Below are 21,160 nucleotides of genomic sequence, written 5' to 3'. Positions count from 1 at the left end.
ATGGGACAAATTTCCCTACTCTGCATGTCGTGTGATTGTGCATGTGTTTGGGATTCAATAAATGTATCTTAATCTTAATCTTCCTAGCAGCAAGCTGTAGAGGTGGGTCTGATGTTAAGGACACCACTTTGTTGACAAAAAACTTAACAATTTAAGTTCAGTACAATAATAACATGGCTAAGAATCCACTGGGACAGTAGAAGCAAACTAAAACAAAAGTAATGAAGAGGCTAAAGTGACATCTCTCCGCAAAACGTATTTTAGCCCTACCTAGTAGGCCTGTATATATTAATTCAATTAATGTAAAATTGCACATTATGTAACCATATACACTAGTGCATCTGCAGTTAAAATCAAATGTGCCAAGTCCATATTTTCAGAACAACTCGTAATGATTGCTGCATGCAGAAGGTTGTAGATCAGCACACTGACGCTAATGGCAGCATTCAAACAGAGCAGAGAATCTGAGATCATGCAAATTTACACAGCTACATTTTCTCACCAACCTCTAGTAGCATCTAGTCCCATTTATAATGGAGCAGAGGAAAAATATGACATAAGTCAAAACAGGTTAAACCAACGTGAAAGTTTATTCTTGATCTTCAGTAGACATCTGACAAAATCCATCCTTGCTGAAATCCACGTACCAGCAGTTTCTGGGGCTTTCAGCTGTATCACATTGTTTTCATTAGCACAATTAGCCAGAAATAGCTAGAGCCATTGACTTAATGCTATGTGATGCAGTTACAAGCTCAGGTACAAGCTGGAAAACAAAACTTCAATTTGGACTATTTCATTATATAAAACAAAACTACTGTATCTTCATGGCTTAATACCACCGGGGGTTTATTTATTCTTTGGATGAACCAAACCTGAAAGTCTCAGGTCGAGCATCTTGAAGGATTGATCCCTTGTTTGAAAATGACAGTGGCCAGCAGTTTGAGCTTTGCAGGTGATGGTGTCGAATAACGCAAAGTTTGATATTATCTGAGCTACACAGGTTGTGAAAGTGTATTATATGTACGCTAACAACACCACACACACAGATCAACATGGCAGCTTGATGTTGATGATTTCCGAGCGACGGTTAGGATAAAATGAGGAGGTTGTATTCCCTCAGAGGCTGATCTAGAGCCAGCTCTGTTCTCCCATAGTTCTCTGTTAGCTTTGAAAATCTCAGCGTGCGAGGGAGAACTCAGAATCCCTCCAGCTGGATTTCCCAGCAGCCAGTGGACGTCCACCCACGGATTAGAGCTCTGGTGAAGTGCCCTGAAGCAAGGCAGTGAACCCTTGCTTGATGACAATGCAAATCCACCAAGAGCCAGATGTTTAATCTCTGCTGTCCCTGGATTGACTCACTGTGTAAAAACGAAGAGATTATTTTTTTTTGGTTTGCTTCATTTAGTTGCTCTATTCTGTAGCTTCAGTTCATCAGGAACCCTGTGGGTAAAGTCGCGTATGTGGAATATTTCTAGTGTAAAAATGTGATTAAAAACAGGAAACCACGCCTATTTTTTTCCCTTTGCCATTATAGAAATGAGAAACAAGAATTATTCTTACTTGTACTATATTATTAGAAATAGGAATTCTGGACAGTTAGTAATAATCATGAGAAACTTGAAAGGCCTTGTCTCATCCATCATTCAACACATGATTGTGAGTTGGAATTGATCTTTGAGCAAGGCACTTTCATCACCACACCAGACCAGAAGGATGGCAGTACATGATGTTTTTTCTATGAATCACATTTTTACCTTTGGAGCATTTCACTCAGTTTACTTGACACATACTTTGCTTTGAAACTCCAGCCTATAGCCCCATGAACTGTCATCAGCGTCCAGACTTATATAGCTGTTTAAACTGCCCTTATGTCTTTTCCAGATCACATGGTGCTTATATTCTGTCATCCCATCTTCAACAAACTCAAACAACTTTCTACTATCTAACTCTTCACCTCATTAAATAGTTCACTTTGGATCCAGAAATCTTCACTAAATCTTAATTTGAATCCTTCAAGACAACGTGAGAGGGGATATCCAGGTGCTCTGATGCATTCTGGGACATGAAAGCAACAGGTGACCTTACATGTGTCCACAGCTGCTCTCAGACCACCATACAGTTTTTCTTTCACACCATCAGCAGCTTTTGTCTGCGTCGTGGAATCTAGCAATAAGATATAAGGTACTGTCTTTTCTATACCTGCTATTTCCTCAGCACTCAGTTGTGTACAAATGCAGAGTTTGGTTATGAAAGGAGAAACAAAACACCATTTGATAAAGAACAGTGATGTGGTGCTTTGTGAGAGATTAGGCAATACAGGTATGTCTGGTGAACAAAGATGAAGAGTCTGGAGTGTAGAAAAACCGACTTGCTCCGTCTCCATGTAGAAGTTTGACTGGGAGCCCTGAAAGAAGCATGCAGGCTCGCCAAATCTTTACCGTGTTCAAATCAGTCAAGATCGACTCTGGGGAAATCAGGTGGAGACGAAAAAACAACAAGTCAGATCTTGCTGTTCTCTAAGTGTGAGTCGATGTGTTTTATGAGGGCGTCATCAGGGTAACCAGTTGGGAAGGTCAGCTGACACAAAGGGCAGCTGCGAACAGCGCTCTCCTCCGACTCCATCCAGAGCTGCAGACAGAGGAAGACACAGGTGTGAAACCACTGATCCTGAAGAGAGAGTGAAATCCCCAAATCGAATCAACAAATATGGAGAATGTGACTCTGCTTAGTTTGATCTGTCTTTTAACCCCTTGTAGACGTATGTCGCGAATTTGCCTCAAACCCCATTCCGGTCTTAATGCCGCCGAGGTGACGATTGTGCCTGATGGTGCAAATACTACGCATACCTAGGAAGGTATTGGAAGCACTCTGCCACCATCTAGTGGTCGAAATGGAAAATACATACTAGCCCCTTGGGACTGTGCAGCAAACTTATTTTGAGGTATTAAGCTGTATTTAAATACTATGATGATGGAACAGCAATGATTAAACAGAAACATATGTTTTTATTCAATTTCAGTCAAAAGCAGCATCAATCTACATACAAGAGACTGGAAAATTTGTTAAATTAAGGTTATACCCTAACCCTAAACCTAACCCTAATTATGCCTAATGCCGCTAATTTGCCTCATAGCTTAATTTTATATCTACTGTAAATGTTATATTGAAATTAACAATCTCAACTCTATTTTGGCATCTTTATGACAGCCAAAAACACAAATAATTGTATTTTCTATAATTGGAAATTAATTCAGGCAGTAAGGGGTTAAAGCGACGGCTCAATGTGACCTTCTCATTAACTTGTGCAGCGCTCGTTGTAAACCTGCCTGTTTTCTTGTCATGTGGTAAAGCTCTGGAGCTACTAAAGAAATATTCCTTGTCATTAGTGAGTTCGCCTCCAACTGTTCTTTACCGTCACTTCTAATTGTTTGTGTGCTAAGGTGCCTAGAGAAGACGATCTAAGGTGCAGAGAAAAGTCGTAAAACTTTGTGTTAATGCCTTCCTGTTCATTTGCTTTACAACTGGACACCGGTGTGTCATATCTCTAAGTTTGAATGATTTACTGAACTGCTTTTATTTTTTAATACATTGCATGTGGGACATCGCAGAGGTCTGTTGAGCCATCGACACAATCATCAGACCCGAGTTTACAACTTTTCAAAATAAAAGCTATGTAATTCAGCTTTTGACCCAGTCGCCAATCTCTGCTGAGTAGAGGACAGGTTCAACTCGATCTGGGATTATTCGGAGTAATATTAAATCTACCCCATGTCTTAATTTCTCTGGATCACTATGAACACATATTGGAAACCATGTGGACATAACTCTTCTTACTCCCCACATTTGTATCAGTGGAGCGATCACTGAGCACGTACACACGTGGGTGCTGGTCAAAGGCTTGAGCTTTCTGACACTTGACTGGCCTCTCGAAGCATTGTAACATTATGGAAGCGAATGCTACAGGGTGGTGGTCTTAGATAATGATGATGAAGTTCTAATGATTAAGTTGTGTATCATTTTTTTATTGATCCTCTTTTGGCTGCGGCAATGACCCGTTTTCCCCACTAGGTGCTGCTAAGTGTAATCCTTGCTTCTACTCACGTTAATAGAAGGCCATGACTGAGCATGTTCTGTGTTCATATAGGGAGGCAGATGGCAGGAGAGGGTGGCAGGGCCCTCGGGGGCAGAGAAGGAGGGATGATGGGGCTGTTTCCTTGGAGACGGGAACGAGGGGTGTAGGGGCTGTTCTCTTGGTGATGATGAGAGAATCCCAAGAGTCCGAGGTGGGCTGGAAGCCGGCGACAGATATGCACAAACATCCTGTGATGGTACACAACACAAACACAGTTTTAACAATAAATAACTCAGCTTAAAAGTCACAAACATCCTTTGTTGTCACCTCTTCATCATCAGAGGACTGTGGAGGTGTCACCAGTGGGGTGGGTTCAGGTGGGTCATCAAGGCGACAGAAGTGATGACCCTGAATGAAAGAAGAAGTAAAGCAGAGCAGCATGATTACTCTTTACTTTCTATTAGAGAAATTTGTGTGATGCTTTCAACAGCCCGCAAAATGAATCACATATTGTACATTATTGTACATTAGTTATCAGAAAAAAGAACATGTTGAAAGTGAACTTCAGCTTCTGTACTGGTACTTTGCTTTTCTTACTCTATGAAATTCAAATCTATACACCACATTTAGGTCTGAGGAGAATCAAACTATCTACATAAGAGGTGATATCAAATTTTATATTTTATTTGCCATCCTCAGTGTATTTGTATGCTCCGGATTTATTTTCCTCTGTTTTACCATCGTCAATCTAATAACTTTGTATTGGGCTATGGACACCTTGTAAATGTGGATAACCTTCATTCAGTAGTGTGCCCAAGCCCATCCTGCACATGGTATAGTGGGTGGATCCCTGACTCCAGACCAACAAGACCCGACAGGGTACGATGGAAACCAATGGGTCGTACTAGGTTCAGACAAATCATTAAAAAATCCACAGGCATTAAACGTTCGAAAGGCTATTTGGGTGAAAGGCCATCTACCCAGCACCTTTCTAAAACAATGGCCACATTGTAACTGCATGAGAAGGTAACTGGACATGCTTCAGCTTACATCAATTGTGTCAGACTTAAGTCAGGTTCAAACATAATTAAGAAAATAAATAAAAACTTCTGTATAAACATACTGTTTACCATTTTCACCATCTTAATATGGCATGTTAGCATGCTGCCATTCAACTCTAACCCAAATCCCAACATACATTATCTTAAAGCACTTAAATCAGGTCAAGAGCTTAGAATATTACAAAAGAAACGCACTAGTTCCCACAAAGAGCAAGGAATTACTTAGATTTTATTTTGATATAGACCAAAATCATCCACCTATCTATACTGCTAATCATTTAAGGGTTGTGGTAGTCCTTGGGCCAATCCCAGCTGACACTGGGTGAGAGGTGTGTGTGTGTGTGTGGGGGGGACACCCTGGACAGGCCACAGGGCCAACATACAGAGAGAAACTACCACTCACATTCATACGTTCACTCAAATTAGTGTCTGCAGTCAACCTAACCTCAATCTGCATGTCTTTGGAGTGTGGGAGGGCAGAATATCCAGAGACAACACACACACAGACACATGGAGGACATGCAAACACCACACAGAACGACCCGACCCGACCAGGATTCGAACCAAGATCATTTTTGAAGACATAGCTATATCACCATGCTGCCCCAGTAGACAGATTGAACATTTGGGCAGAGGGTAGTGCTCGAGGAAATATTGAGGAGCACCAAATGTAATTGAATTCATCCTGACAGGAACCTCAACATCTGTAGCACATTTCCTGATAATCAATCTACTTGTCTTAATTTTTCACCCTGAACTCTTTCAACTTCACGGAAGTCTTTCCTTCTTGTAGTAAGTCATTTACTAAAAGTAATGATGGGGGCTGTATAAGGTTTGTCACAATAAGGGTGTCACTCACTCAATCAAGCCAAATGTCTCACCTCAGCAGCCCTTGGAAATCCCAGGTCCAGTGCACAGTGATGAGGACTGCTGGTCAAACTGCTGCCCCCACCTCTCTCTCCTCCTCCCCCTCCTCCCCCTCCTCCCCCCCTCTCCCCTCCATGAGCTGAGGCTGGTCTGACGAGGCCCAGCAAGGCGGTGCGGAGCTGATGTTTGTTTTGGCCGTAGCCTCGTGTCTCGCCCAGCAGTGGCCTGGGCTTGGGGAGAGTGGAAACCGGGTCCCTCATCAAGCGTGCTGAGGGCCTGTGGATGGCTGATGTGTCGGACACCTGGGAACAGGAGATTGTCAAATGTTCAAGTGACTCCACGATGCAATAATCCATTTCATTACAATGTTATTATAAATCCAAGTCCAATTACCCCACAAATGACTCACCTCCGAGTAACTGCGGCGACCTTGGAACTTTGCTCGTAGGCGGCTGCTGGTTGGCTGCTGAAAGTGAGAGACGGGGCTGTCGCATAGGGAGAGTGGAGGAGACGGGGTGGGCAGAAGCCTCTCAGGGGAGAGTGAGGGGCGCTGGGGGGAGGTGGGGGAGAGACGCTGCGGAGTTGCGGGAGGACGAGAGCCTGACGGATTAAGAGAAAAAGAGAGAATGGGAAACACATTCAGCTTTCATCTCATTACCACACCCCCTGGCACCCCTCTCCCTGTTTCAGATGCCCTCAGTTTTAAGAGATCTCTCCATAGCAAAGCTGGGAGGGAATGACTCCATGAGAGATCCCTTGTAACATGAACACTTAGAAGTGGAAAGATGCCTCGCTTTATTTCCACAATATCTTACAACACATGGCAACGAGTGACTAATGTAAGTCTGCATAACTCTAATCTTGTAAGTGATGTGTGTACAGGTGAAAGAGTGACTCAGTTGATTGTGTGTTTGTGACGTTGAACACGACTGACCAGGGAACAAATTGAGAGGACAACTCCTCCACAATGGCAAAGGAGTAAATCGCCAAGTTTCATTAACCCACATGGACCTGCTTGGTGTAAAAGAGGTTCAACAGCCATCACATTGGTTGATTACTGTATTTACCTTCCTCTTGTATGAAATGGCTGTAGTCTCAATTTATTTTATCACTATCAGCTATGATCAACTGGTCATGGGCTACATCTCTCTCGTCCCCGTCCGCTCTCTCCTTCCATCCATTCAGTTTTCATACTTGACTTCAGTGTTGTCGCCTTGTGCAGAAGCTGCTGTCCTTTCTCTGTTTGGATTGAAATCTTCTCTGTTTGAGTTTAAAATGTTGTTGATATCTATTAGATCATCATAAATCATCATGACCATTTCAATGCACTGCCAAAATTATGAATTTTGTGTAATAGCAGCACTTAGTATGTAAATATTTCCTGTCAGTAGGCTACCCCTCTGACTGACATCCAGCATCCTAGAGACGATGTAACACTTGACTTTGACATGGCTTCGCTGGCTACATGCTGTGGTGAAGCTAATCCAAACAGAAATACACACACTTTCCAAACTCCCTCCATGTGTTTATCATTTGACACAACCAGTGTTGACATTTCTTTGTTTTAACCAGCAACACCAACATTTGAATATGTGACCTTTCTGGTTCGATTTTGGTCCAAAAATGTTTTGACCAACTTGAATTGTATGCAAAATGCATAGTGACGTCCCTGAACCTGTATCCTAGTCAGGTGACCTACCAGGCTCTTGGGAGACGTGGCGTAGCAGGTCACTCTGTTTTGCAGCCAGACTGCGAACCCGACCCAACTCCTCTGTTAGCTCAGTGTAGGCTAACGCAAGGTTCACCCTGCAGCACACAGAGAGAGGGATTGAATGATTACAGTAAATACATATAAATGACAAACTGACAAGCACTTCCAAAAATATATTTTTGTCAGAAACAAGACTCACTGTTCATCTCCAGCTTTCTTTATCCATTCTACGTCACAGTGCTCACAGTGTGGGGGCAACTCCTGTGACTGAGAGGGACAGACCCAGAGCGGTGGTTAGGGCGGCAGCACTGAACAATACATGGAAGATATTCTTATTTGTCTCCTACATGTGGCCAAGCTTTAAATTCTCCATAGAGCTATTACATTAATTGTTATATCTGTAAATTGGAGCCCAAACGGGACAATTACCACACTGATGGCCAACCAGCTCATCCACCTCTATGACAACTTAAGATACGATTAAGATACATTTATTTGTCCCAAACACATCCACAGACATGCACAGGCACACTCATGCAATTGCAGGGAAATTTAACCTCTGCTTTTAACCCATCTGGTGCAGGACACACAGAGCAGTGAGCAACCATGTACGGCCCCCGGGGAGCAGATGTTGGGGGAGTAAGGTGCCTTGCTCAGGGGCACTAGACAGGGCAGGGAGAATGCTCTTGGATTTTTGGACAGATCAATCCAGGTTCGTCTTTTTGTTTTTTCTCCGTGGAGTCGGAACCAGAGACCTTTTCTGCCCATAGTACAAGTTTCTGCCACTCTCCTTTGCAACCATCTACTGATAGCAGCTCTTTCTTCTTGTAAAATGTATCTAAAATGTTGTTAATAAAATAAAATATATCCAACATTAAACCCTGAGTGTTAAATCAAAGAACGACAGTACTCTCAGGATCAAGAACCTATATGCTCAACTTATTGGATATCAGTCAAATTATGCAGACAATGAAATTCCATTTGCAGAGATATGGAAGACGGTGACTCGTGTATCACGCCTATCAGCTGTACCTGTCTTTGTGCTTCCTGCAGCTGAGATGCCTCCTGCTGCAGCCTCTGAAGCTCAACCCTCAACTCCTTCTCCCTCTGACAGGCTCCCTCGGCATGGTGCCTTGCCCCATCCAGCTCTGCCTCCAGTCGCTGCAGTTTCAGGTCGGACAGGGCATCCAGACTACGGGAGCTCTGCAGCGTCGGCCCGCGGCCCTCTGATAAAAACCAAACAGCTCTCAAGTACAATGACACCAGTAAGCTGGAGACCGCCAATGCCTAAATCATGAGTACAGTCATTTTATATATGAGGAGTTTGCAATCATTAATTAGTAGTTATGACTGAACTGTAGCTAATGATACATTTTACCACATTTAGGGTCAAATCTTATTTTATCTACTTAATGTCAGGGTAACTGTTAACTTGGCAAATGTATAAACCAGAGATAGAATTTGAACCACCTCATTGAGATTTTAGCTAAATCTGCAAGCTGGATGTAATTGATAACATCTGCCAGTGACAGGAGACCAATCAGTAAGAGCCTGAAGACTTTATAGGGGGCCGGGCGAAGAGAGTCTGGAGGAGCTGATGTTAGAACACAGCAGGAGATCCTCCACAGGATTCACCGTGAGCAGGTGGGAGGGTGTATGACGCTTCTAACACGCAACAAATGCAAAAATGAAGAAAACAAATATGTCTGCATGACAAAGCGGAGCCATAAATGTAGAAGACAAAGATACAAAGGAAGCTTTAGGTGATGAGGGCCAATGTTTGTTCAGATGTGCTGTATACACAAACAAGTGACACCCTGTCTCTGCCTGCTGCACCACCCCTCACCTGAATGCTCCGGAGAGTTCTGTGTTGTTGTGAACGCGGCTGGGAGGAGAATCTCCTGCTGCGTTATTCATGTGTGAAAGGAAACCTCTGGAGAAAGTCTGGACACAATTCTCCGGGGTTGTTTCAAAACAGCTTCAGTGGTGAGATCAAGGCAGCAGTTGAATCAAGTCCTGCTTCTTTAACTAGTGATATGAGCACTTAATAATTGTCTGGTAATCGCCAACTATTATGACTGGCTCTCTAATACTTATACTTAATTATACGAGTAGTACTACATAATTGCATTATTCCTCCTACTTTTCCATATCTGATTGGTTGTAGTGTTCTCTCTCTCCAGATAGAACTCACCTCTGGGTACACCCAGGCTGGCGTGGTGTTGAGACTGACGTGCCTCTTTGCTGCGGATTTGAGTGCCGAGTTTCTGAAGGGAGGTCTGTCTCTGTCTAAGAGCCGACTCCAAGCTGCAGATCCGCTCTACATGCTGCTCCGCTAGAGTTGTCTGAGGGACACACACACACACACTTATGCACATGTGGCACCACAACTGCTATACGATGGCATAAAATGCTCTATCTAACAAATAACATGACTGTGTGTGTATGTGTGTGTGTGTGTGTGTGTGTACCATTTTGTCTAGGTCTCTCTGGACATTGCTCTTCTCCAAGTGAATCTTCTCGTATGCCTGGATGACTTCCTCCAGCCTCTCCTCTCTGTCCTTACTCTTCTGAAGCTTAGAGAGGTAAACAGTCAGCATAGACACATTATTTCAGACTCAAACCATAACCCCACCAATGAAAACATCAGCGTCAAACATCAGAGGACAAGAAAGTCAGATGAGGAGATGCCGCAGTTTTTAAACCCACCTCAACTTTGATGCACAAAAAAATGACCTCCAACTTTTGAATAATCCACCCTTTAGTAAAAGACCTACAGAAAATGTGAAATTGAGTTCTCACAACGATCAGCTGGCTGCTTGTGTTTCTTCTGGGACTATTGCGATTCACGTTTATCCGTGTCTTTGCATTGACCCTGTATGTAATGCCATCACTCTGCTTTTGGTATGAGCACAGCGACATTTAAGGGAACTTTTTTCACAACTGGCATGTGATTTCTTGAGTTAGGGTTTGTTAGTGCACATTGACTTGAACCTTTATGCTTCAACCACCAAGATTTAATCAGTTTGTCTTTGAGTCCGAGATAACGTTTGTTCCAGACGTAATGAAATTTCCTCGAGCCGCCCCTGATACATCACATTCACAAGAATGGCATGGATGTTAGGTCACAGTAGGGCTGCAAAATTAATCGAATTTTAATCGAGATCACGATTTTGGCTGCCAAAATTAAATGAGCATGATCGTCAACGATATTGACGTTTAAAATGCGTGCTCTGCTACATATCAAATCAAGCCCTTTCTCAACTAAAAGTCAGCCAACCACCAGAGGGAGAACGAGATGGGAGGTGTCATGCACGCAGCCTGCAGCGGCAGCCTCAAAAAAAGTTCTGTCTGCAGTCCACTCCGGTATTATTAGAAGAGGAGAGAGACAGAACAATGAGCAGACGGTTGCGGGTGTCGTGTGAAAGGTAAATCAAATGTCAGGAGTAGAAGGTGAGCAGCTAGTCCCTCGAAAAGGATCATCATCCGTTGTCTGGAAGTTTTTTGGATTTAACGAAAACAAAGCATATGCTCCGAGTGCGTTAGAGTTGTGTCTGCGGCGCATTATTATTACATTATTATTATAGCAATACAACTAACTTGTTCAACCACCTGAAAAATCACCACAAACCACAGTAGGACGAATGCATTAAGGCCAAAGCTAACGTTACCTCACTGAATCTCTGTCCATGTCCAACGTCAACCCAGAAAACCACAACAGCAACCATGCATAGCGCGACAGCGTATCCATCCACCTCCCAAAGACACACTGAAATAACGGATGCAATCGCATTTCCTTTGGCCAAAGACATGTGTCCATTAAATAATTTGCCAAGTAACAATAACTGTAGCTTTCTTTTAAAATGAAGCCTTGAGGTGAGATTATGATGCTTAAGGGTGATAAATTAATACTATAACAGTTACAGTATAATTTATCAATAACACCTTGTTTTTGCTTTGTAGGCCTGAATTGTTTTCATCTGGTTGCATTCTGTGATGGCATATTTATTTTTAGTTAGCCTCAGCCTTTTGTGCTTCAGGTGAATAAGAACGGTATAAGTTTTATTTTGATGCAAAGACGTGTACATTAGCTGGAATGTATCACAACAATGGAAGTGGAAGCAGTGTTCTTGTTCATTTGTTGTCCCTAAAATTACTGAATAATCGTGATAAATAATTCTGATCTCAATATTGATCAAACTAATCGTGATTATGATTTTGGCCATAATCGTGCAGCCCTCGGTCACAGTGACCTTTGACCTTTAACCTACTACATATCTCTATTGAGCAACTGTCACTGAACTAAGAGTATTTATATAACTTGTGCAATTTATGAGAGAAACAATGAGATCCACTCTAACTAGTGGTTGCAATGATAATATTAATTCGTACCTCCTGAGTGAGAGAGTTGATCCTCTGTTGTAGGTTAGTGGTCTCTGATTGAATGTCACTGGCATCCTTGATGATGGGCTCACGAGAATAACACACTATCCTCTCCTCTCCAAATTCACTGATCATGGGAAACTGGAAGAGATAAGAGGAGAAGAAGAGTTTTCAGGAAAGAATTCATTCAAACTGTAAAAAATTCTTCATCCTCCTAATTTGTATTCTTTGTTGTACATTTAAATCTGGGTGGAAGCTCTGTGTGCGTGTTCTCTGCGGCCGCTCTCCACCGTCACCTCATAGTGTTTGAGCTTCCTCTTGATGCTGCTGTTCTCCCTCTCCAGACTGGCCAGCCGGGTCTTAATGTCATGATAGGCTGCGGCCAAGGCCAATCCTGATGATGGGTACATGTCCTCTGACAGTCGATTAGCCGACCAGCTGATCCCAGATCCGCCCATGTCATCTCTCAGGCTCTCCCCTCCGCCCAGCAGCCCCAGCTCTCCTCTGCCGTATAGATCCATCATCAGTTAGCTGTAAGGGAGGAAAAGAAGGAGGTGTGGTTTGAAAATCCAGTGAGATATTGGACTGGACTTTGGAGAGACTCATCACAAGCTCACTCTGTCAATCTGCATGTCCTGACCAGAGCTGACAGCAGAAAGTGTGTACGTGCGTGTGTGTGTTTGTTGTGACAATTAAAAGGTTAATAAGTTCTTCTCTGTCCATTTGAGTTACTATTGTGCACTAACAATAATAATCCTAATGAGCAGCAAAGAGTGATGTGTTTTGGTCCAGAGTTGATGTAGGGGATGTTTGTATGACATTGCTCTGGGTTGAAACGATACTTGGTTATATATCAGGGAGGTCTCTCTGTGCTCAGTGGGTAGACTGGTCTGGGAAATGATGATCGTGCAGATTAGGTGGCAGATTCTACCAAAAAATTAACCACAGCCCAGTTGGCGATTCGTTAATTTAGCAGTTACATGTTTCTTAATAGGAGAGAGGATCGAATAAAGGATGCTGGCCGCTTCTTCTCTGTTCAAATACAAAAAACGTGTCTTGTGAGTTTGGTGGATTTGGAGCTGTTTAAATGGAACTTTGAAGATAGTTGAAAAAAAAAGAAAAGCAACAAGCACTGGAATCCTAACTTTTATCAATTGAGTGAGTAATAACTGATAACAGTTTATTAACACTTTACTTAACACTCTACTTTTAATAGTGTTAGCGTTTTGACTGGCTTTCAGCAACATTTCTCAATACTGAGAATGTGCACAATAAGCTGTCTTAACAAAGAGGCAATGTGATTTTTACAAGGCTGACGTCTGCACATTGTGGGTGTGTTCGTCAGCAGGAAACTGGCCGGTGCCACAATGCCACAAAAAAAGGAAAAAACCTATGAAATCATCTGAAACATCCGGACAGACACCCAAGGTTCTAGTTAAGAACACAGCATGGTACAACATAAACGAATAGAAAAGCTGATGTGATTCAGCAGCAGCAGTGTGTGAGTGTGTGTGTGTGCATGTGTGCAGAGCCTAAAGACATGTGCAGTGGCAGAGAGGAAGAGAGGTCTCACATCTCTCCACAGTTACTTAACTCCCCCTCTTACAGCCCACACGCTGTCTCCCACACATGCAAGCACACACACACACAGACACACACAAACACACATACATACAAGCACACACCCACACACACACATTCGGCCCACATACTACTATTATCTCCCTCGTACTTTTCGACTGGGTTCACTTAAACTCGCTCGATTGCCTTTTCCTTGCACATACTGTGTGTCAGCCAAGGGCAGATCAGAGAGGGGCCATATGTCTTTTTCATATGGTTGTTTCATTTATTAATGGACTGACGGTTCGCATTACCCACAATCCCTGGCAGTCAAACACAAAACCCAGTGATTTGCCTCATCATCAGCATGTGAAGTGAAGACATCTTCGTTGATGCACAATGCAAAATTTTGCATTTGCTTTAATTTACTGTGTTCGTCATCTAAGATTGTGTTTCCAAACTTAGTTAGATAGTTAACCACTTTTAACAAACAGTTTCTAGTTGATCATGATTAATAATTATGTCCAACAGCAGAAATTCTCAAAATCCATCAAAGAGATTCCGGTAAAAAAAAAAAAATGGAGAAAGATTCTACTCAGGGGAAAAACCACAATTTGTTCCTGAATTAAAGGGGCACTCCACCAATTTTACTCATTAATTGAAAGCTAACTCATCACGAGGAGTAATACTCAGCTGGTTTGATAAAATATTTTCTTTACAGCTCAGGGGGGATTTGATACATAAAATATAAAAAATAAAAATAAAGCCTTGATAACAGACCACAGGTGAGGTTTGGAATAGATGTTTAGAGATGGTCTGATGAAAGACACCATCCAGATGCATCGTGGGACATGTAGAATCCAACAATTTACAGCATTAACTATATGCAGAACGTATGCTGTATGTACATATGCAGACCTACTGTGTTTGTCTGCACTTCAAGCTGCTAGTACAGCATCCGCTGTCAGCTTGGGTTTCTTAAGCCACATAAAATTTAACATTAATTTGCTGCCTGTGCACAAATTATGGAAATCAAGACCACACATGAGCTCAGCTAAATTCATCTTAGAGCATGAATGAAACATGCATTACGCCCAGAATATACCAACTCACATTACTTTACAATGAGTATATGTTTTAACCATGTGACACAGTCAGCACAACAGCAGTCAGTGTGGACTAAACTATGCATCTAGAAAACAGGAAAAAACTGAAAAGGACAAACACAGCAGATTCCCAGTTAAGCTGATTTTAATTTCATCCGTATTGGAAATAGTTCTTCTATTTGAACATGGTCAGGCACAGAGAAATGACTGGAAGTGGAAGGAGAGTGACCAGTAAAAGGATGGGTATATGTCTAAGAGGAGCAAGACTCAGAGTGGTATAGTCCCTGATGAGAGAGGAAACAGAACTGATCATGTTGTTCATCATATCGTTTATCAGTGAGAGAGGCTGGTCTGCAGCCAAATCCAACATTCTGAATTATCAGTTGGCAGAAATGTCTAGATAATCAATAGTTATACAACATATTTTAGTAGTAGCTTATTATACATGGAACATTTGTGTGTAATTTGGTGTTTGTGCTTCTGGAGGTAGCACTTCCCTCCCCAGAAATGGAAGGACTTCAACTGCTGACAAGAAACTGATATGGACATAATCAACAATAGAATAAAATTCAGAAATGTAGTGATTGCAGATGAATCTGGATATGTTCAGAGGACAACCACTGAACAAACATTGAATCAGGGTTATATCCTGATAGCCTGTCCTCTCTGAAATGAACACTGAAAATGTTGAGGAGCTCAGTAACAGTTTGTCCAGGTAAGAGGACCTGCCTCACCAAACCATGCTCAGGAACTAAACATCTCCTACTGTAATGGTTTATTTATTATGTTTCATTATGATATATTTTAGAGCTTGGAGCCAGGACAACAGCTCACATAATAATTTATGTGTATGAGGCTGATTTCAGCTGATTTCAACAAACCTCACTGGAAAGAACAGCAGCGAGTTCAGAATGGTGTCACATCCTCTGATGGTCTGCTGTTACATAAACTGTCAGCTGGACCATACCACACTGAGAGACTCACTGTATTCCTTCATGACCTTCATTGAGGATTTGTGTAAGGTGAGGGAAAGAGAGATGTGAGGCTGAATCCAGACCTGTTCGTTATCGTGGGAGAATCTGATGATTCACCACTGTCTCCCAGTCACAGAGTGACAATAGAGCGTCTACCTACACCAAGGCCCAATTAAGTTAAAGAAAGAAAGAAAGCTGCCTGGTTATGATAAAAGCAAAGTGAGAAGAGATGACAAAACAGACAGTCCCTAAGGTCATGGCACCATATCTCTGAGCACAGCTAAGGGCTAATTCAATGTGTGTGGGACACACACACACACACACACACACGCACACACACACACACACACACACAAACACATACACACACAGTAGAGTAAGTACATTAAATCAAACTCTCCTGATGGGTTCAAATCTGCATGAAAATATAAAATGTTACATGGTTAAAGCATTAAAGTCATTGATTATATAGCAATATAATTTATTATGTTGCTCTGTATGTCCCTACGGCTTTGAAATGATATGACGTGCAACATGAGGTCAATTAGAATGAGCCTTTTAGATTGATGCAATTATACAAACGTCTTCATCAAGGGATTATACTGCTCTTCAACATCCGGACATCAGTAACCACAGCACATGAACTTCAACCAAGCAGAAGCACAGGGAAATCCCTCTGCTTCCTAGTGTGCTCATGGACTGTACACTGACCCTGCCACACCTCTGGTGTCCACATAATTCAGCAGGACCAACCGTCTACTTCTTTTCAATTTAACTATATCTAGCTATTTCCATTCTTTTTATCTTTTAGGTTTGTTAAATACCCTATTCACAATTTCAGACTGTCATTTTACAATAGTCATTACAATATCTTAGTTTTTACATTTATCTATGGGCTCATTATCCTGAGGAATAAATACAATACAATTATTATTATTATTATTCATTGGGTTAACATACCCTCCACAAAGAGAGAGACAAAGAGGACAACATAAAATAAGAGGCTCAGACACAGAGAGATATGAGAGAGGGCATTAGGATGATGACATAATATGACATGAAAGACTGAGAGAGAAAGAGAGAGAGAGAGGTGGAGAGGGATAGAGAGAAAAGAGTGGGAGAGTCAATGGAAATGAGGTCGCTAGGAGAACTTTCTGTGCTACTACAGCGTCATTGTACATGTGACGTTTCCTACATGTACAAAATGTGCACACATATTTATCCTGAGAACACTAACTGTATTAATTTCCCCTTGCGATACAAGTCCATGTCAATCATCTGACATGTGTTGGCTGATCGTAAACCTTCTAAATATTAACCTTTTGGAACAGACTAATGTGTGTTTTGTCTTAGAACCATCTCATGCAGGAGCCATTGGTTGTACTAGTGCAGAGCCCGTTGTAAACCTGTCAGATTCCTTGTCCTGTGTTAATGCTCTTCAGCTACATCAGAATTATTCCATTGTCATCAAACAGTTGTACAATATACTGTAATTTGTTTTGTTTGCGTGCTGGTTGTTGTGTGCAGAGCTTTTTATAAACAGTATGTATACCAGAGTGAAGTTAGAAAACTTTGAGGTCATCCTACCTGGTTCATCTTCAATAAATATTTACAGTCATTGTTTTTCATAAAATGCAACTCAATTCATTTATTACTGTTAATGTGTGTGGCTTGTATTTAAGTTTGAGTAACTGACTCAACTGCTGTTATTGTTTCTCGTACATTGCATGCAAGGATCAGCACCTCTGCTATGTGTCTGTATCTCAGCCTGTTCAGGTAAAATACAGATAATCAAATTACAAAAAAATGACCTGGCAGTTATGATTCAAATATGAATAAGATTATTCGTCTGTTTATTCAAAAATTGTAATATTGAACGTGTTGTGTCTAAATCGCACTGACACTGCACCTGGGGCAGTTAACAATACACATGCCAAGCGTCAAGCAGATAAGTTGAACGGTATATATATGTTCCACATGGACAGAGGTATACAGACATTTGTGGAATTAGGAGGAAGTTATTGGGGCTGATGGGAGCAAACTTCAAACACGTATATTGGATATGTGACATGAAACAGAAGCCGCTGTTGGATTTCAGTTGGAATGTTTCAATTCAACTTTTAGTTTGTACAAACATTAAGAAAGTTGACAGAAGTTGATTAAATGCTTTCTGCAAGAATGAGCCAAACTGTATCACGGCTAACAAACATATTTTTGTTCCTTACTTTACTTTCTGTATTTGTAGTCAGGTACTGGATACAAACGGTGTAGGGCATCCTCTGCCCTCTCCTCCCACACGTACACACAAATACCAGTTTGAAGCATTTGCTCTTCAAGCCCCTTGATCTCCCTCTACCTTCTGAAACAAGAAGTGCCACTGCTACCGCCAACCACATGTGAAGCAAAGCTCTGTGATGCTTTTTGCCCTGTTGGACCTTATCCAGCTGCTGTAGAGAATGACTGAGCGGACCACCCACCACCAGCTAGTTTTAGGTTTTCAGATGCAGTGTGCAGAGAAGAAACAGCAGGTAAGGCCTAATAAGTTTCAGTCATCCTCTTGAAAATCAAAGGTATTGCTGATGCAGTTGGGGGAAAGAACTTCATCTGGTGAAATGCAGAGTCGGAGGTGCTGAGAGAAAGTCTATAAAATTCCTATTAAATGCAACGTAGCACCAAAACAAGATTTTAGTTTGAGGTTAAATTGCATGAACAATATTAGCACTTGACTTTTGAGCAACTATAGATTTGTTTTTATGAGACATACCTAACCAACTCTTCCCTCTGCTAAAAGCTCTGTTCATTCCCTTCACTATTTGTAGGCTACACAGAAAATACACTGGGTTCCAAGAAAAATTCTACTTATTGTAAATAAGTAAAATAAATGGGCTACTAACCCTAATACAGAACAGAGGTATTTTCACACTGTGATGCACCAGTGCTTAGTATGAAGGGAATTTATTATACGTCGTGTTATGATCAAATTAATGATTGTTTATTTAAAATGATCTAGCATGCAAGACTTTGTGTCAGCAGCCCAATATGCAATGCATGAGTGGATGCTGTAATTCAATCACTACACCTTAATTGTGAATAAAACTTTGACCACTGCATTTTTTTTTAGGCTGGATGGAGGGTGACTGTGGCCTTGGAGGTAAAGACCAACCTGAAGGTCTGTAGTTCTTTTTTCATGTCTGCGTTCTGAAGTGTCTGGGCAAGATACGAATCCCCAAACTGCCACTGACAGTTTATGAATGGGGAACATCCATTTATATACTTAAAACGGCGTATTAGGCTATGAACTGTGAATATTCTACTTCATTGCTTGAATCACTACAACTGCAGGCGGAGCTAAACACTACAAAAGAGAGAGCTGTGTTATGCTGTTGTTAGGTCATGTCCCATACACAAGAGCAGTATAGGTTAAATTGTTCTTATTATTGATCTGAGCACTTGGGTGTGTAACTTATAAACAAATAAATAAATCTAATATTGTTGATATATTAATTATTGATTATGTTCTACATGTTACAGCCTGGGTAATAAGGTGTTAATAGATTGGTGGGTCAGCTGGAACACAAGTAAATAAGATTGACTGGGTTTACCACTAGAAGGCACTGTGACATACAGCTCTTTCTCTGTGTAAGTGTATTGTGGATGTATCCCGTCACCTTTAAGCACATTGCACACAGCAGACTGTACATGGCTGTTTTATTTTATTTCCCTAGCAGCCCAGCATACAAACCAGTATGTGAAGATCATTTAACATACCAGTTACTATAGTCCTCAAACATGCCTTTAACCCACAAAATGAAAATAATATTCTGCTGAACAACATATGTTTTTTTTTCGTCAGTGTGTAATAAACAAGGAGTTATAATGGCTCCAGAAAATCACTGTATTGCTCAGACGTGTTCAAAAAATCCGACAACACCTGAACTCAACACGTGCATCCATGCTTTCGGTCGATCCACTGAGGGAAAACAACATGTCCTCATTCTGCATGTTACAGTCAGGTCCCCAAACCGGGACACGCACACTGAAACCAGGCTGCGCATCCATCTCTCCCTGCCATGTCCCCACACAGCGCGTCTGTGGGACGGATGAGTTCGGAGGAATTTGTCCTCAGTGCAGTGTCCCTGTCGGTTCTGTCTATCTGTGGTCTCCTGCACACAGGCCAGGCATGACTGTAATGATTTAACAGGTCATTACAGCGTCACTGCCGAGCCTCTTCCCCCCGTCACCATCCAATCCCTGCGCAAACAGTCCCATCCTGACCCGCTTAGAAACACTGACATCTGATTCTCACCGGTAAACCTGCCTATAATGTGGCAGAGAGCATGCGAACACACAGACACACACATACACGCTCACACACACAGTCCGAAGTTTAAGGAAGGGACACAAACGACGGATGAAGCCGGTTTACTTACATCTCAGTACAAAAACCATGGAGATGATGGTGCTGACGAGGGTCGACATGACTGGAGTCTGACATCAGCAGTGGATGCTGCCGTGAATGTGTGTGTGCGTGTGTGAGTGCGCCCCCTCCCCTCGTTTGACCATAAGGGGAGGGGGAGGGGGGAGGAGATGATTTTCATCAGCAGGAGAGCAGCTCACATTGGTTCTGTTCTTCATTGAGCGCTATTATAAAATCACTGAGGAAATACCTTTTTAAACATCTATTTTAAACTCGGGTCAATAGCATGCTGCCACAATTATTAGGCCAGAGCACCTACGGTGGGAGGCTCTATTGTATTTCTAAGGATTTGTATTTCCCTTTTGGGCTTTTTCAGGACCTAGACATGATCAAAATCTTACCAAGTTTGCAGGAAATTCAAAAAACCCTTAATAAGTAATTGTATTCTGGAGTAATTTGAAATGGGCGTGGCAAAATGATTCAACAGCGCCATCTAAGGGAAGGCCCTCAGATAGCTTTCACCGATCTTCACAAAAATTTAAGCCCAGGTGTATCATGAAGTCTTGCAGTGCAATGGGAAAAACGCAACAGGAAGCCCGCCATTTTGGATTTAATGGCCATTTTGGCCGTTTGAAAAAAAAAATCTTTGACGCACTTGCCCCAGGATTTTCGTCAGATCAACTTCATATGGACATGAGTGTCATCACAACAAGAGGGAGATTTACCTTGAATTTCGAATTTTCATCACACGGTGTGATCGTGGCATGGCGTCAAAGTTTGATTTCACGCCATCAAAACACGATGTTCTGTATTTCAGACATAAATGGTGCAATCGACTCCAAACTAGACATGTAAGACAAGAGTCCCAACCTGATGACATCTACACAGAAATTATGACTAAAAATCACAGCGCCCCCTGGTAGCAACAGGAAATGTCTTGTTTTTAAAAAATCTTACATTTGGAAGTATTCCTCCTCATCATTGATTTCAACCATGTGTAACTGTGTCA

General features: G+C 41.9%; 1 protein-coding gene across 1 annotated transcript; it reads right to left on the bottom strand.

Annotated features, from left to right (window-relative positions):
* Positions 1–568: 568 nt before the first annotated feature.
* On the bottom strand, positions 569–20,273 carry LOC133971434 (TANK-binding kinase 1-binding protein 1-like). Its single transcript, XM_062408787.1, has 13 exons — positions 20,165–20,273; positions 12,391–12,625; positions 12,104–12,235; positions 10,183–10,287; positions 9,906–10,056; positions 8,744–8,937; positions 7,911–7,978; positions 7,700–7,806; positions 6,410–6,600; positions 6,015–6,302; positions 4,400–4,480; positions 4,102–4,320; positions 569–2,628 (listed from the first exon to the last, which is right to left on the bottom strand). Exons 2-13 carry the CDS (start codon positions 12,616–12,618, stop codon positions 2,500–2,502), a joined length of 1,893 nt encoding a protein of 630 aa, XP_062264771.1. The 5' UTR covers positions 12,619–12,625; positions 20,165–20,273; the 3' UTR covers positions 569–2,499.
* Positions 20,274–21,160: the final 887 nt, after the last annotated feature.

This window comes from Platichthys flesus, chromosome 16, assembly GCF_949316205.1.
Source record: "Platichthys flesus chromosome 16, fPlaFle2.1, whole genome shotgun sequence".
Taxonomy (NCBI): domain Eukaryota; kingdom Metazoa; phylum Chordata; class Actinopteri; order Pleuronectiformes; family Pleuronectidae; genus Platichthys; species Platichthys flesus.
Note: the sequence above shows the minus strand (reverse complement) of the source record. Positions and strands in the feature narration are given on the sequence as shown.